This window comes from Saccostrea cucullata, unplaced genomic scaffold, assembly GCF_032062105.1.
Source record: "Saccostrea cucullata isolate Sc308-1 unplaced genomic scaffold, CSIRO_AGI_Scuc_v1 ctg1016, whole genome shotgun sequence".
Lineage (NCBI taxonomy): Eukaryota > Metazoa > Mollusca > Bivalvia > Ostreida > Ostreidae > Saccostrea > Saccostrea cuccullata.
In genome coordinates this window covers 43,797-61,502 of record NW_026926521.1, presented here as the reverse complement: position 1 = coordinate 61,502, position 17,706 = coordinate 43,797, and the positions used below count along the sequence as shown (strand labels likewise).

The 17,706-nt window shown below is 34.1% G+C and overlaps 4 protein-coding genes across 5 annotated transcripts; 1 reads left to right on the top strand and 3 right to left on the bottom strand.

Moving 5' to 3' along the window:
* LOC134271934 (uncharacterized) lies at positions 1-901 on the bottom strand. The gene is made up of 3 exons (XM_062754164.1): positions 708-901; positions 506-608; positions 1-221 (listed from the first exon to the last, which is right to left on the bottom strand). Exons 1-3 carry the CDS (start codon positions 819-821, stop codon positions 1-3), a joined length of 438 nt encoding a protein of 145 aa, XP_062610148.1. The 5' UTR covers positions 822-901.
* Positions 902-1,150: 249 nt separating this feature from the next.
* On the bottom strand, positions 1,151-3,368 carry LOC134271933 (putative mediator of RNA polymerase II transcription subunit 26). The gene is made up of 4 exons (XM_062754162.1): positions 3,331-3,368; positions 2,613-3,054; positions 1,455-2,562; positions 1,151-1,356 (listed from the first exon to the last, which is right to left on the bottom strand). Exons 1-4 carry the CDS (start codon positions 3,366-3,368, stop codon positions 1,151-1,153), a joined length of 1,794 nt encoding a protein of 597 aa, XP_062610146.1.
* A 2,608-nt stretch (positions 3,369-5,976) lies between these two features.
* Positions 5,977-13,613, bottom strand: LOC134271940 (1,5-anhydro-D-fructose reductase-like). The gene is made up of 10 exons (XM_062754171.1): positions 13,189-13,613; positions 10,613-10,777; positions 10,224-10,340; positions 9,826-9,903; positions 9,549-9,665; positions 9,094-9,200; positions 8,543-8,618; positions 8,357-8,440; positions 7,797-7,879; positions 5,977-7,530 (listed from the first exon to the last, which is right to left on the bottom strand). The coding sequence occupies exons 1-10, from the start codon at positions 13,279-13,281 to the stop codon at positions 7,488-7,490; spliced, it is 963 nt and encodes a 320-aa protein (XP_062610155.1). The 5' UTR covers positions 13,282-13,613; the 3' UTR covers positions 5,977-7,487.
* A 143-nt stretch (positions 13,614-13,756) lies between these two features.
* Positions 13,757-17,509, top strand: LOC134271928 (CD151 antigen-like). 2 transcript variants are annotated; one of them, XM_062754160.1, is made up of 8 exons: positions 13,760-13,798; positions 14,083-14,155; positions 15,140-15,331; positions 15,571-15,645; positions 15,770-15,874; positions 16,518-16,664; positions 17,004-17,087; positions 17,312-17,509. In XM_062754160.1, the coding sequence occupies exons 2-8, from the start codon at positions 14,099-14,101 to the stop codon at positions 17,411-17,413; spliced, it is 762 nt and encodes a 253-aa protein (XP_062610144.1). In that variant the 5' UTR covers positions 13,760-13,798; positions 14,083-14,098; the 3' UTR covers positions 17,414-17,509. The 2 variants fall into 2 exon arrangements, with proteins under 2 accessions (XP_062610145.1, XP_062610144.1); XM_062754161.1 differs by lacking the exon at positions 15,770-15,874 and having other exon boundaries at positions 13,757-13,798.
* Positions 17,510-17,706: the final 197 nt, after the last annotated feature.

The following is a 17,706-nucleotide window of genomic DNA, read 5'->3' as shown; positions in this document are numbered from 1 at the left end:
TCAGTCTTTCTCTAATATTTCCTTGTTAAAATTATTGATTTGTTGGCAAATGGCCACAAGCTGATGTCGACTGTACTTTTTGTAAATACTAAGTATCCTCTTCTTTGCACTGAAATTCTTCAGCATGGAATCATAGCTGATGCTGGAAAGTTTCTGTGCATACATCTCATCCAGGAGATTTTCTGATGACTTTTCGAGACAATACACGATAAAAACAATGGCTATGAAAAATAAAACTGTTTTTTAATCAAAAATTTTAAAAGAAAATAAAAGAAAACTTCCCGTGGATTTAGCTTATGTTTTCTTATGCTTTAAAATCTATCAGATTACACCTGTTTGGGGGAAATTTACACACATTCTGCAATGTTTTATTAATTAGACAATCTACAAACATTGTTTCCATTCGTTAAAATTGTTTGAGATATTCATGCTTTTTTTTTAAGATGCAGTAAGTAAAATTTATATAATTAGCAGCTTTATAACACAAATTAGTTTAAATACTAACCTCCTGTTTCTAAAAGATATTTAACAGTCCTCCTTCTAAGCCCTTGATTATCGCGTTCCAGGATTAAATTTCCTTCATTGTAATTAACGTAAACAAGAAAAACCTATAACCATAAAAATCCTAGATTAAGGGCATGAAAGTAATGGAATGAATGACGATGCACATATTTTTTAACAAAGTCAGCAAGTATAATATATTATACCTTAGATGGTGGAATCATATCCTTGATCTGGTCGCTATAACCTCCTTTAACGGTGACTCTCTTAGTTTGAAGTTTAGCTGCCCATTCACCGGATTCTGTGATTTCTTTCGTCATTGGTAGATGGTGTTCCCTGCTAGATTGCTCATCAAAACTAATGATGCAGAGGGAGTCTTCGAGATTTAAACACTTCTCGGGTTTGATCGTTGAAAATAGAAATACTGTATTGTTTTTTTGGTCTTGCCAAGTAAATAATTATAATTCAAACTGGATTATTCTTCTATATGACATTGTGATAACTAACTTTTATTTAACTTTTAAACATCAGTCAATGAATAAATATTGCAACATGTTAATGCAGTATTTAGCATAAGAGCTTTTTTACTGCCGAACTATGCCTGAAACATTGCCGACTCAGTGTAAAACAACAATAATCTAATCAGTCATCATTTACTACTTACTACTGTAGGCTGTATTTTCACTTCTGGTTTTGTGTGTTGCAAATCAGACTTCAGCGAAGGGGAATCCAGTACTTGCTTCGTACGACGGCAAAAACAGTACCAACAGCAGAAACAAGTACAGATACAACTGATGGCGACAAAAATGTTGACTGGAGTTGATTGTAACAGAGGTAATTCCAGAACAAATACATCTGCAAAAACATAAATTTAAAATATTATCGTATTATACAACACACGTATAATCAGATCAAAACATTTCGTACATTCATGAAAAAGTTTTGTTACGTACAACACGTTTGTGTCTTTCCACTGACTGTCTTCTTTTTGCACATGTCTTCCAATTTTCTTTCTCTCCCTCCTGCATTTACATTATGATACCTTTGAAACCAAGGTTCGACGTTTCCTGTTTTAGTGCATTTAGGTCGTGTTTTGTATGAATTTGTCTCAAATTCCTTTCTGCCTTCTAAAACATTATTTCGTTTTTTAAACTGTGATTGTTGAAAGGATGTTGATTTTGGAATTTTATCTTCCAATTGTTCATCTGCCCGTTCTGCCTTTTCTTGAAGAGTCTGAATTTTTAATATACTTCTCTCTATTTTGACTATTCTCTGCTCCATTCTTGTTAACATCTGTGTCATTTCATTGAGTTTGTCATCTACATGTACTTGTTTCTGGTGCTCATTGAGTTTGTCATCTACTTGTTTCTTGTGCTCATTGAGTTTGCCATCTACTTGTTTCTGGTGCTCATTGAGTTTGCCATCTACTTGTTTCTGGTGTTCATTGAGTTTGTCATCTACTTGTTTCTGGTGCTCATTGAGTTTGCCATCTACTTGTTTCTGGTGCTCATTGAGTTTTCCATCTACTTGTTTCCGGTGTTCATTAAGTTTTCCATCTTCCTGTTTGTGGTGTTCATTGAGTTCTCCATCTACTTGTATCTGGTGCTCATTGAGTTCTCCATCTACTTGTATCTGATGCTCATTGAGTTTTCCATCTACTTGTTTCTGGTGCTCATTGAGTTCTCCAACTACTTGTTTCTGGTGCTCATTGAGTACTCCATCTACTTGTTTCTGTTGCTCATTGAGTTTTCCATCTACTTGTTTCTGTTGCTCATTGAGTTTGCCATCTACTTGTTTCTGGTGCCCATTAAGTTTTCCATCTACTTGTTTCTGGTGCTCATTGAGTTCTCCATCTACTTGTTTCTGGTGCTCATTGAGTACTCCATCTACTTGTCTCTGGTGCTCATTAAGTTCTCCATCTACTTGTATCTGATGCTCATTGAGTTCTCCATCTACTTGTTTCTGGTGCTCATTGAGTTCTCCATCTACTTGTTTCTGGTGCTCATTGAGTTCTCCATCTACTTGTTTCTGGTGCTCATTGAGTTTTCCATCTACTTGTTTCTGTTGTGCCCATCTACTTGTTTCTGGTGCTCATTGAGTTTGTCATCTACTTTTTTCTGGTGCTCATTGAGTTCTCCATCTACTTGTTTCTGTTGCTCATTGAGTACTCCATCTACTTGTTTCTGGTGCTCATTGAGTTTGTCATCTACTTGTTTCTGATGCTCATTGAGTTTGCCATCTACTTGTTTCTGGTGCTCATTGAGTTTGCCATCTACTTGTTTCTGATGCTCATTGAGTTTTCCATCTACTTGTTTCTGGTGCTCATTGAGTTCTCCATCAACTTGTTTCTGGTGCTCATTGAGTTTTCCATCTACTTGTTTCTGGTACTCATTGAGTTCTCCATCTACTTGTTTCTGGTGCTCACTGAGTTTGTCATCTACTTGTTTCTGGTGCTCATTGAGTATGCTCTTGATGAGAGTCTGATTGGACTCGTTAAAGTTGCACTGAACAAAATGGCTTTTAGAAAGGATCCCAAACAAAATTGTAAGGAAACTGTAACATAATTTTTAAATACATTTATTCTTAGTGGAACATCCACTAGAACCATCCTTGGTTTTAAGTAAAACAAAAGTGAACAATCATTCATTCTGAAGACTAAGTATTGCTTATATTACACATAAATACAATGTATATCTTATTTGTAAAGCATATATTTTTACAAGCAAAAATGGCTTTGTTTTTCTTGTAATGACGTCGACGTAGCTTATTTAAATCTTTCATTATATTTCAATTTTCAAAATTCATATTTTGTTAAATTCATTTACGTACCTTATGTGATTTATATTAAATTTTCCTTTTAGTTTCATTTCATCATTATTACTATACAAGCTACTTGTAATATTTACATTTTGCATTAGCTGTCTGTAAAATTACACTGACGTTTAAATTTATCTTAAATCAATGATTAAAGGCACAGATAATTTAAAACGTTTTGATCAAGCCCTGGTTACCCATACCTTCCATACAACAACATACAACTTACAAGATTTGAAAGTCCTTGGTCTGCACTATGTAAAGTTTGAAAGATAAAATACCGGTAAAAAGAATTGAAGTGGTAATACTTTCCTTTTCCTTGAAAGGTTATGAGCTCTCTTCGATCGTTGTTTACTGATATAACATAATGACATGATGACATCTATGCAACGATGCGCATTTAAGAGGAAACTTTTTCCCGTGGAACTTGTTCAGCTTTCTTCGGAACATTGATTGTCAAATAATTATACTCCATTTGTTCACAAAGAAAATGTGTCGTCAAATGGCTGATTTGAATGCCATTGGAACCGATATTCCAAATTATACAACATATTATGGACAATTAGATTCGTCGTATACATAGTACAATTCTCAGTGGAGCTTGGCCTTTCATTAAGGCATGCCATTCTCGGCGCTATTTAATTAGCGGATGTCAAATGGCGAATATATTCTCATTGAAATTAATAACATCAGGTGGACGAATGTAAACATGGCGAATAAAAAAAACAGTATAAACTGTAACTCGTAGTCTCAAGCCACGGTTCGAGTCCGCATGTTATTAGCTCTCTCATCCAGATTAAAGAGGATCGTAGTCTACATTTTAGCCGTTGTTTGCGACGATGACTGTGACTGGGCAAATTGTTTTGTGAGTGTTAAAGGGCAAAAATAACTATGTATATAGTAAATGATGTCTCATGACCCAATGTAGATCACTGTGATTTTGCTTTTGGAGTACAATGGCTGCATTATATTGTAATAGTTTGAGCCATGGATATCTTCCTGTAAGCTCAGTCGATAAGCAACTATAAATCAGTGATGCAGGAGTCGTGGTTTAAATTACCTTTCCTGCAATCCAACCATACACTTTTTCCTTTTCTCATTCCAGATTTGGTGCCTCTGACCACCCCTGAACTTGAGGGTGAATTACTTTAACTTACCTGGGGCACATTAAAAACTTATGTTGTACATGTACGAGGGTTGTTCGATATGTATTGTGTATTGTACGATATCTCAAAAGCATTTGATTCAAATAGTCCAATGGACATTATATCCCTTCAAAGTATTCTCCGTGATTTGAAATACACAATTTTAATCTCTGAATCCATTTCTGAAATGCGTCATGGTACGCTGATTTAGGTATACCCTCTGAGGCACTGACTGACGGCTGAGCCAAGGGCCTGTCGGGACTTGTAAAGCGACCAGATAAGAACTTTTTAAGTTTTGGAAAAAGGAAAAAGTCGCATGGTGCTAGATCCGGAAAGTATGGTGGGTGTGGCAAGACGGTTACCTTCTCAGACTTCAAAAATTGCTTCACAAGCTCAGATGTATGTGATGGAGCATTATCATGAAGAAGGCGAACATGCCTAAATTCCGACACAGGACTTCGTTTCTGATAATATTTCTTGAGCTTTTTCAGTACAACATCTCGGTAATACCGACCTGTAATACTTTTTTGCCCTTCGGCACCGGAATAAATACAGGCTAAACCATCACAAGAGAAGAATATGCAATAAAGGACCTTCTTTGTGCTCATTGTCCTTTTGGCAACTACAGGCCTTCTACGTGTTTGGTTAGCCATAATTTCTTTCCAACTTTTCTTACTGGTTCGAAATAGTGAACCCATGTTTCGTCACCAGTAACTATGTTTGCAAACTGTCTTTGATTGAAGTTTGGAAACATTTTTAGCAGTCGCTTAGCGGTTTGTATTCGTACCTTTTTATGGTCATCTGTCAATATATGGGGTATCCATCTGGCAGAAATTTTTCGTACTTTCAAAATACGCTTCAAAATGAAATGCAACCGCGATAGCGATATGCCAACAGCTTTGGCAATATCACAAATCGTGTACCAGTGCCATCACTTTCATCTGTTTCCTTGACTTTTGAGACATTTGTCTTGCCTGATACAGTCACATGTCGACCCAATTTTGCTGCATCTTTGACGGACTCTGTACCAGTCAGAAATTTCTGTCTCCACCTACGAACTGTCTCATAAGATACCTTATCAGACCCATAAACTTCCCCCAATTCAGTAAAAATCTGCTTTACCGAATTACCGAGTTTTGTGCGAACTTTTATATAAGCTCTAATTTCTTCAATATTCTCACCCATTTTCCCAACCATTTTTACAACAGTGGTCAACGAATGGCTCTACTGAAATGACGATTATTTTATAACCATGTGTAGATGAAGGCTCATGTTTATACTGTTGGCAAGGTATTGAATAGAGTTATCCAGGCGTATAAATATCGACGAAATCGTGCAAGGCGTTATCGCGCTGTGGTACACAATACATATCGAACAACCCGCGTATCTTCATTGGAGCAGAATGTTATAGTTTCCGCGAATATCAGCAGGGTCCTCAGCTTGATGCCCAGTCTAGTCATGCATTTTCCCCTTTTTCTCTTACATATTAGTTATCAAAAAATCCAAAAACAATGCATTCATTAATTTGATATTTTAATATTAAATGTGATTGCATAATTGTACAGGCACCAAAGACTTTTAAAGTCATATGGATAAGTGTATGAGCTATGTACAAATAAAATTAGATACTGACAGTGCATTCAAACTTCAATTTTGATACTTGACTACAAATTATATTAAACCTATTATGAATTTTTCTTTTTAGAAAACATACTAAAATTATACCTGCATTGTTTGGGTATACAAATACCTACAGTATTTCCTTAAAATAATAATCAGAAGTAAAAAAAAAAAAAAAATATTGCAACATTTTGCTTCATGGTTCAACCATAAAAATTGTCACAAAATTAAAATCAACAGTAAATAGACAATCTTAAACATCTACTTACACATATGTTCAAAAAAATATCATAACACATACCTCATCAAAAGCAAGATTTAACAAGCTAAATTTCCACAACTTGAGGCATTTTTAGAAATAACAATAACTATGCTTTTGAAACTTAAAATTTTTCAAAAAAATTAAAAAATTTATTGCTTTCCGGCATCTTAAAAGCAGGGTTAAATAAGATTACAGACATACGTAAGGTGAAAAATTAATGAAGATAATCTATGGCACAAAAATGAACACTGAACAAAAATAAAAAATGGCCAGGGTTTATTAACAGGGTCTTATATCCTTTCAATGGGAATTTAATCAGAAAATGTTAAAATGTGATTAAGTGATTATTTGTAATAAAATATGTAAATTGTAAAACAAAGACTGTTTGAATAAAAGGCTTATCCTATATTTACATCAATGAAAATGCAGATTTCTGGAAAACACTTAAAAAATCAAAATTATCTTGGAATTTCTACTTTTATGTGGAAAAGGAGTCTGTTTTTAATTCGAATTTGGTTCTTTTACTGGATATGCAAATGACCAATAGTAAGTCCTAATGAAATGAAGTATAAAGAGCATAAGATTTTTTCCCCCAAAAAAATAAAATAATGTGCCTTTCATTTGATAATTAGGAACTAAATAGTAAACAATACTGTAAATCATGTTTTATTCGCGAGAACTTTATTTTTGCGTAATTACGCGAGACAGTGTGCTCGCGAAAATTTAATTCTCGCATATAATAGCATTCCTTAAGATTATATAGAACAATAACCACACTTCGCGAAAATTTTGTCTCGCTAATCAAGAGTCAATGACTATCTCGCGAAAATAAGGTGTCGCGAAAATTTAGTGATCTACAGTATATCTTTAACTCTGTATAACTACAGGTTCCTTTACCTAAGAGGTAATTAACAAGGACTTTGAACATTAATAATTATAACACTTATAATCACATATACACATTTGAAATACTTATTCAGCTTCATCGAAAGAAGCACTTTAGATTTCTTTGATTGTCACATTGTGTAATGCCATTCAAAACAAACTGATTCTCCATGCACAAAAATCACATAGGAAACACAAAAATACAGGTTTAAATTTGCATATTCTACATAGAAGGAGATGGTTCAGCTGAAGAATCTGTATTAGAATTCAATGTTGAATGGATAGTACTTGTGTGTCAATGCTCTGTAAAACAAAGGAAAAGTCATGTAGAAATAAAGTAAAAATTTCTAATGGATTTCTAATGTCAATATTTCAAAGAATTATTAGCAACAACAAAAATTTTGTCTTGCTTTACTAATTCCAAATGACTTTTTAGTGAGAATAAGGTGTCAAAAATATGTCATTTTCAGTTGTTCAAATGTTTTAGTCAAATAAATTAATGAATATATTTAATTGTTCAAACAATCAAATGTACATCTACAACACAGTTTTGCTATACATGTACTTACATATCCTCTGTGTTAATTCTATGATTTTTATTCAAAGCAAGGATCTTTTTCATTTCTTCATCTGTCAGTTCAAAATCAAACACCTGCAATATAAACATATTTTATCTATGCAATGCCTTGTTGCCCGAGGCCGCAGGCCAAGATAATTCTATAACTGTTTTGTTATACCCTTCACTGCTCAAAAAAAAATTAGATATGTATGTTTTTAAAATATAAAACATCAAGCTGAAGCAATTATATATCTAGATCACAAAAATTATTTATCACAAAATATATTTCGTTTATGCTGTTAGCAGCAACTCTAACTTCTTGGGCATGACTAAATCAAGTTGTTTTAACATATCTGAAAGTAGCAATTTCTTTTGTTGGACTTTTTATATATTATATAGAAATATTTATAAGGGTATAACAAAAACATATTTTTCTGCCTAGCAATATGGTTTTTAATGAAGTCGATAAAGTCTATATTTCGTTTATGCAGCAGAAAAAGTTCTTTGCACTGTAAGAAATTGCAAAATTACATGTATACATGTATAAGAAAAAAATGGTTGGTCATTTACCTGAAAATTTTCAATGACTCTACCAGGACTGACTGATTTTGGAATCACCACTAGTTCTCTCTGAAGAAGAAACCTTATAATGACCTGAAAAAGACAACCTGCAGCTTAGAATATCAGATTCACCACAGACATCCACTACAAAATGCATTTCAATGTCATCTATTATGGTCATGAAACTGGAATTACCTGAGCAGGAGTCTTTTGCTTGTTTTTAGCAATATCTACTATGACTGGCTCCTGCAGGCATGGGGTGTAAGGAATACTATAGAAAACAGGTAACAAAGATCATGCTGGTGTATAAAAACTCAATATGATGCTGGTACATGAATTATTCCCAAGAAATTTTTAACAAGAGGCCCATAGGCCACTACACTCATCTGAATCAATATGACCCTGATGTTCCTCATCAGCAGATTTGTTTTTAATTATAAATTATTGTTAAACTTCAATCATGATTTAAAGGAACTTGAATCTCCACTATACATAATGAAGGTTTCACATAATGTCTATATTTTGGCCCAGTGATTCTTAAACAGATTATGTAATAGATGTTCTTAAATTATCACAATTCTGAGTTGTCTTCCTTTGAAAGAAGGTATTACCCTATATTGGAATAAACTTGAATCAACTTCACAAAGTGAGGATCTTAGAAAATTTACCCCTTTAAAATTGAAACAAAGCTTCTTAGATCAATAAGGTATAAGGTAACAGAAACTGACATTCATTGTCCACCTTACGTTTTGTGTCCAGGACTAGCAAATGGAGAGTATGCTGTTACTGTAATGCCCCGGGCTTTGCAAAATTCTATCAGCTTTTCTTGACTTAGGTATATATGACATTCAACCTGTGAAAATATAATGTATGCAGATATAATACTCTTTCTTGTGAAAGAAATGAAGAAGTTTTTTTTTTTACCTGAATATAATATACAGTAGATACATGTCACATATGTAATTTTAATACAACTTAAATAAGTCATTTTATAAAGAGGAAACCCTAAATTTTTAAAATTTCATCATTTAAAACAAATACTAGTAAACAAACATGTCTAAATACAAAGTTGTTTCATCCCATCTAAATTTCTTTGATCATATTACATACTAGTTTAAATTACAGAGTGCAGTGTACTTCATTTTAGTTCTCTTTGATTGTTAATTTATATTCAAGTGAAAAACATTTAAGCAAGTCCCACCTGATTCATGACAGGTTTAATCCTGGCTACATCCAGAATTCTTTGGATTTGCTCACTGTTAAAGTTGGACAATCCAATGTGTTTTACAAGTCCCTCATCCACACAGTCTTCCATTGCCTACAACAGAAATGTGTTTGTTATTTACCTCTCTTCTTTCTACGAAAACTTAATTTTGGAATAAAATACAAACACTTTTGTTCTTTTTTTTTCTGAACCAATCAGTCAGAATTCATTACTACTAGAATCATGATAATAATTTCTTTTCTCTGATATTTACCTTCCAAGTGTCTACATAGTCAACATCAGAGAATAGAACATTTCCTTTTTCATCCTTTGGAATAAATGCACCTCCTTCCTAGAAATTAAGAATTTATATAGGGTTAGAAAAACAAACTACCTTGACATATACTGCATAGCAGGTTATTTTAACGGGGTGCTAATTTTGGCTTATTTTGGTGTTTTGATGATAATCCGTCAAAATTTCAATCACTAAAATAGTCAGTAATCTTATAAGTGTCCATCTGCAAAGAGCTTAAAGCCTGCGTCCACTAAAATAAATTACGCTAAAACTACTGTCATACCTTAGAGCAAGCAAAACACCAAATTTTACGACTGCCAAGAAAACCTGCTATACCGTAAATGCATGCATATATACCAAATGTAAAGTAATCTCACCTTTAGACCAATTGGCCAGTGGATGAGGTACAGATCCAAGTACTGCAGTCCTAGGTCTTCCATGCTCTTTTTGAGGCTAGTTCTTACTAAATCTGGACTGTGACAGGAATTCCATAGCTGAAATAAAATGAAAAGTTGATATGCATGTAAAAGTCACACAGCCCAAACTTTTTGAAGTAAAATGTACAATGTACTTTGTGTACTCTTATTTAATGCAATTAACTTTTAAGGGGCTAAATATGAAAATGGTACAAAAATATAAATAGAAAATGTGAAATTTACATCAATGATTGTGAATTGTGTGTGTGTGAGGGGGGGTCTGAGATTTCACTCATTTAACTTATAACTACTGAATAAACTGAGCTGCTTTGTTTAACAAATAAATAAACCTTGCTTGTGATGAACAAGTCCTCCCTCTTGACCTTGTCTTCTACGATAGTTTGTTTGATGGCCTGACCCACTGCTCTCTCATTCCTATAGATGGCAGCACAGTCTAGATGTCGGTACCCTGCTTTTATAGCCACTCGCACTGCTTCATACACATCATCTTCACTCTGAACAGAAGAAGTTCTCAATGGCATTATAATTGCTAATTTATAAAATTCATACTACCATATACTGGTAAGTGAAATTTTAGCGACACACAAATTTAGCGATTTTTCCTTAAAAACTAGAATTTTATTGTTAGTGAGATGTAATTTTAGCGATTTTAAAAAGATAACAATAGAAGCTAATACAAATAAAGCGCAATTAATTTTTAGCGATATTCAATTTTAGCGATCTTGGCACCCTCGCTAATAATGCCAAAATTAAATCCTTGCTAAAAATTTTGCTTATATGGTATATCATTGATATTTTTATTTCATACAATGTATACATCAAATGGAGTTAAAATCTCAATATCTGTAATATATTTCCAAAAATGATAGGTAAAAAAAATTGCTGTTAGCTTTTGTCTTAGTCTTAAATCCTAGTTTGTTTAAATATGCAGGCAACCTGACCTTTTGTCCTTGATATTGATCTTTAATCTCGTTAAAAATAAAATTTAAACTATTATTGCAGAGTCTATAGAGATAAGGAATTGACCCTTACATTGCTGGGTTTGAATCTCCCTGAGGGACCTGGAAATTAGTCCTTAAATGGTGATTTTATAGTATGACCCTGAGAAACTGAGGTCTTAAAAGTCATAGTACATGTAGGTAGATGTTGTCATAAAAAATGTTCCCCACTTCTCAATGCTAGACCATAATTAAAAGTTTTAAAAGGTGTAAATTTGCAGTCCTCCACAGGCTAATGATATACGTGTACAGCATCCCAGTATAATAATTTGTAATGAAGGGAGGGCTGGAGAGGTCTTCTCATTGGGGGGGGGGGGGGGGGGGGGGGGGGGGGGGTTATAAGTCAACTCATACATGAAATCATTGAAACATAGGTAGGTCTTATAGTAACTTTGGAATGGATCTGCTCCAAAAACCTGATTACTTTTCTAGAAAATGTGAGTCAGACCCAGCATCTGAAGCAAGCTTGGTAAAGTGCATCCTTAGATGTACCATCCATGCAAGTTTGGTCAATACATGCATAGAGCTTATGGTTACTTGGGAATGGACCTGCTCCAAATATGCTTTTCTGGAAAATGTATGTCAGATACTGCATCCAAAACAAGCTTGGTAGTGCAATTCTTAGATGTATCATCCTTGCAAGTTTGGTCAACATAGAGCTTATTAGTAACTTGGAAATGAGAATGCTCCAAAAACTTTTACCCGGTCACTCATCTAGAAAAGAAAATGTACAGTTGATCTAACATCCGAAGCAAGCCTGGTATTGTACTTCCTTAGATATCATCCATGCAAGTTTGGTCAATATAGGCTTTATAGTTAACTTATACATGTTATAGTTTAAAGTTGACCTTGCAGCATCTGTAACCTTGACTGCTACAAAGAAACATACTAGAAGCAACTTCCATGCATCTCTGATTAAATCTGCTCAAAAGCCTTCACGGGATGCCCATGGTATCACATTTTATCTTCCCCCGACTTTTTTGCGGTATGTATGCGAAAAATCAAAGAATTTTTCACTTATAAAGAGATTTCACCTGGGGCATTTGAGCAGTGAGGGAGCTTTTTGTGCCATCACCTACATAATTGTACTGTGACATCAGACCAACATTTACATTTATTGTCTCATTTGAAGCCAGATGGAGGAAAAAATGATCTTCATGTCCTGCAGTGGTTCTTCATCCCTTGATGTAACGATCATCTTATTTCATAACCTTACAGCAAACACTCTGTCCACTGCACATGATGCAGGTGACAGTATAGTGTTAATGATAGCCGGTCAATTGCATTTATTTTTATCTCCATGTACAGTCTAATTTCATAAATAAAACAATCTTGAGATAGCAAGACAAGTATACAGGTATATGAACATATTTTAACCTGATAAAAGCCGAGTCTAGACTACTACATGTACTATCTGATGACACCTGACTTAATATCTAATTTTTGGTCTTATTCTATTTTAATTTGTTTACCTGGTTGTTGAATTACATGAAGTTTGGGATGTCAATCTAGGTCAAAAAACTTGCTAACCAAAAGTTATTCCTTTTTACATATATGATTTTTATAGCCAAAATAAAAATTTTCAATTTTTTCACTGTTAAAAACATTATTAAATATTATATCTTAACTTGATTTAAATACTATAGAATTGTAGTGAAAATTTGCAAAAGTAGGAAGATTTTTTTTTTAACTTTTTTTTTACCCATTACATGTTGTTTATAGTGTCATGTTTATTTTCAAGTGAAAATTCCACAAACAATTTTTTAAGGATGGCCTTATAGTGAAAAATTGCAAACTGTTGTTTATCATGTTTATCAAGTGAAAATACCAGCACTTGACTGAGGTCACAAAGTTAATATTACATGTATATGCGTTCCCATGCCATGGATATTGTTCTCAAGGCTTACCTCTCTAGGGGCATATGTTCCAAATCCTAGTGCTGGCACACGTCCTTTACTGCCCAATTTCAATATTATTTGCTTGTCTCTCGTGGTTGACATTTCTTCTTTAAAATCATACACGTGTCGTCTTGATTCTAAAATTTTCGACCTATCTCCGAGTAAATTCGGTCAAATAGTGCGTTATCGTTGACAGGCCTAGTTGACGATATCATGCACGTGTAGCTTCAAAAATATTTTTTATGCAACACCTTCTTTGCATACGCAGATGAGTTTGTCTTGATTTCTTTTCTTTGCAGCTCCAACGTGCACGTGCGTGTTGTATGATAAGTTGCTGCTCAGAGTTGGACGTCTCCGTCCCAGTTTATAAAGAATATCCTTGACCGTGACATATATTTTCGTCCTTAGTTTCGCATTGCGCGAAATTTCAAATCTGTTAAGATTCATGGTCCATACGGTATACCGTGACTACCAATCTTATGTGAGCATCTCGTTGTCAGATTTGAGGCCGTGCAAAATGAATGAGTTCGTGTCCGAGTCCCTAATATTCAAGCGTGTTTGCAACCCTGACTTTTATAAAGTTGAACGTTGCCAAGTTTTGAAAAGTCTCAGCATCAACGTAAGTTTTCCATGGTAGGAATGTACCTGAAATTAGGTTTCAATTTCTGTTGAAAGAATGTTTGAGATCAACGAATCCAGCCTTCATTCATTTGGATTGTGAAGCAAAAATGTTTTTGTTTGTTTATTTGTTCTTTTTCACATTTTTGCCAAAAACGTGGAAAAGAACAAATAAAGAAACCAAAAATGGACAATATATTGAATTTCCTAAAATTCAGAGTCAAAATTTATAAAATAAATGGTTCATAAATGAATTTATTATCGTGACAAATATTATACTTGCAGATTTAAAGGTACTATCATGACATCGATGACATTAGTGAAATACGTGGTGGTTATTTTCAATTTTCTATTTCTGGTAAGTACTAGTGACACGTCTAATTTTTGACACTCTTTGAACGTGTGCTATGAACAAATAATTGGGGACAATATTTTTATTATATTGGGGGATGACTCGCTTGGCAAGTAGTCATAACAAAAAGTTTATTTTTAAATAAAATTTGTGGAAAGACACTAGGACCTGACAATAGATCTAATATATAGGCCTATTTAGTTTTAAATTTTAATAAACATCATCAATAAATTTTCAACTTAAATTTCACTCTTATGCACAGTTGATTTAGTTAAAGAAAAAACAGTTATGACTTTTGAAATTTAAGGCCATAACTGGCATAAGAAATGTCAGATTAGTCGCTCTTTTTGCTGCCCCTTTCCTTAAGGTACTACCGACCCATATTATGACATAATTTTCTAATTTTAAATATTCATCCTGTATTGAATACTCTGAAACCAATTCAAAGCAGTTTAGAATAGAAGATGATTTACTAGGGGAAATTTTCAAAAATATAATTACCTGAGCAGTAATTAATTAATGAAGAATGCATTGAGGTCTAGGGAAGCAAGCAAATTTTTGAAAATAAAAATTTAAATACTAAAAATGCTATGGTATATAATTTCTAAGAATAAAAAAAATTAAATACTAATTTTTCACAAGATAGATTTTTTAAAATATTTATTTTTATTGATTAAAGGCAAAGAAGGATAACTTTTCAAGGACAGATAAAGGTAAAAAATTAGGACACATTCAGCTCTAAAACTTAAAAATTGATACTAAAACATGAAGATTAACTTGATACTGCTAGAATGTGTTCACACATTTTTTAAAGAGTCAAATGAATTCCAGGACAATATCCTAGAATGCCTTACGGTAGAGTCTCTCGTGTAAAGGTCTATATAAACTCTCTCCCTTTCCCCACCGACCCTCAAAAAAGCTGATGACAGCCCTTGTTTTGATTTTGGTCACAAATATTATCAAATTCTGTTTTAATTTTATCACTTTCAGCTTTGTGGCATGGGAGTCGCCGCCATGGGTGCTTATACCATCGCCAATGGTGAGCAGTTTGGAGCCCTGGTCGGAGAGAACTTGATGGAGAGCGGGGCTTACCTGTTACTAGCAGCGGGGGGAGCTGTCATCTTGGTGTCCATGGCGGGGTGTTTTGGTGCATTAGTCGAGAACAAATGTCTTCTGATCTTCGTAAGATCAATGTCAGCTTTATAATTTTCAAAAGGCTTCACTGAAAATTCAGCTGAAAATTGCAACACAATAAACAGAACTATGTTGTCAAAATAGCTCAGCATAATATTAGAGACAGACTCATATATGAGCATATGATCCAAAACAATTGCATAAATCTCAGTCACTATGTTCCATGTATTACGTGACTTGAATATACATGTACATGTAATACTGTCGAAATTGTTGCTTTGTTTCAGTATTTTACGGTCCTGTTAATCACCTTCATATTAGAGGCTGCAGCAGGTGTTGTGGGGTTCCTCTTCTACGGACAGGTACCTGATTCATTTTTATTGCTAGAAGTAGATTGAAAATAGAAGCAATTTTTATTCATTCTCTTGTAATATGTTCTAAATAAAATGTGGTTTGGAACTTAAAAAAAATTATTGTGTCTTTTAGCTGGAGCCATTTTTGACAAGTAAAGTCAAGGATACAATAAGCAGCAAGTATGGACGCAAAGAGTACAACCTGGTCACTTTAGCTGTGGATGAACTGCAAATGGAGGTATGGACCTTAAGCTTGAAAACGTCGAGGGGGGGTAAATAATTGTTGTTCAAAAAAAAGATATATCCAAAGACTATGTTTAGTAGTATATGTATTTTGGTTCATCCTTTCTAAATTGGCTGGCTCCGTAATCGAAAGATCGTGAGTTTGGATCTCGGTCGCGACTTACCCTAGTCAATATAAAAAATGGTAGCAACTGTTCCTTCACCATGCGCTCGGCATTTTGAATGAAAGATGCGAGCCCTTCGGATGAGACCTTAAAAATCGAACCCCCTTGTCACGGTAGGCGTTGGCACGATAAGGATTCCTCACTGCTCAATGGCCCTGTGTGCCGAGTATTTTAAACTTCAAAGGTTTGCTGCATAAAATACTAATGAAACCATACACGCCCTTCACCGGTATATATATACGTTTTTATGCTAAGTAAAATTCGATGTGAAAAATTGTTTTTTCGATAGTAAATGATAAGCAACTTTATATATTAAATATGAAATACATATATTTTTACAGATTTTCTTTAAGGAAGTAAATATAATGTGTATCTTGTAATTTATAACTTCTGATTATCAAAAATGTTTATTTTTTTTTTTTCAATATAATGTATCTTTCTACAAAGTATAATGTTACTTTTTGTCTTCCACAGTTTGAGTGCTGCGGTTTCAATTCACCAAGTGATTGGAATAACGCCACCTACTTCAACTCCAGTGCGGCTGTGCCTGTGTCCTGCTGTATAGACAGGAACGCCAACGGCTGCAATGCGGCCATCAACAATAGCACCATCTACTCACAGGTACGAGCAACTGTTAAATTAGTACAATTATGTCAGTGGGTATAATCGGTATATATGGATTTCACTAATGATGTTCACACATACGAAAGTTTAATAGCCACATTTCATAGATCTTTCATCCTGATGAAAGTGACGTTTCAAAAATTTCCGATAAGAACAATTAAAGCAAAAATAAACCTTGATGAACCTTGTATCAGTGGCGGAGAGGGGGGTGCGCAATAAACTTGAAAGTTAACGTAAATCACTGTTTCGTCTAGAAAATGTATTAAATATATACAAAATCTCTAGAACCCAGACAACTGAACTGAATGCAAATGAATCTGGTGTATAATGTTGTAGGGTTGTTATACCAAGATGCTAACGTGGATCCAATCCAATGTCGATATGCTGGGAGGATTTGGCATCAGTGTGGCCCTTTTCCAGGTATATTAAAAAACGAACACAAACAAATTAAACAACAATATGTGATTGAGTACCTGTTTTTGTAAATAACCGTCTTTTCTGATTATTACAGAGTATTAAACTATATGTAGAATCACGGAAATTTTAAGTTTCTCTTCCTAGCGTCTCAAATGTTTCAAAAAGCTGCATTTCAACTTTTCAATTCCTCTTTTAAAATGACATATTTATTTGTTTTATTTTGTCAGTTACTTGGACTTGGTTTCACATTCTGCCTGTGTAAGCGTGCTGGAAAAAACAAAAAAGGCGGTCAACGTTCGCCTGGTGACTCCCCACGCTCCCGGCGCTAGGCAGCATGGATTGATCCGCCACCCTGACTGTTCTGAGTGGATATCGATCCTATAAAATTTTAGTTTGAAAATAAATTATCATACTTCTGAGTTTAACATCTTTCTTGGTATTTTTTACGGGCAAAAAATCGATAAAGGGAAGAATGAAGAGAGAGAAGTAAAATGGACAAAACAACCTAACAATATTTGAAAAAAAAGCATATTGATCAGAAATACTTGAATAGGAATGATTGTACTCAAATTACTACTCGTGTTAAATCATGCACTAGAAAGTCTTATGTAAGTGCTGATCC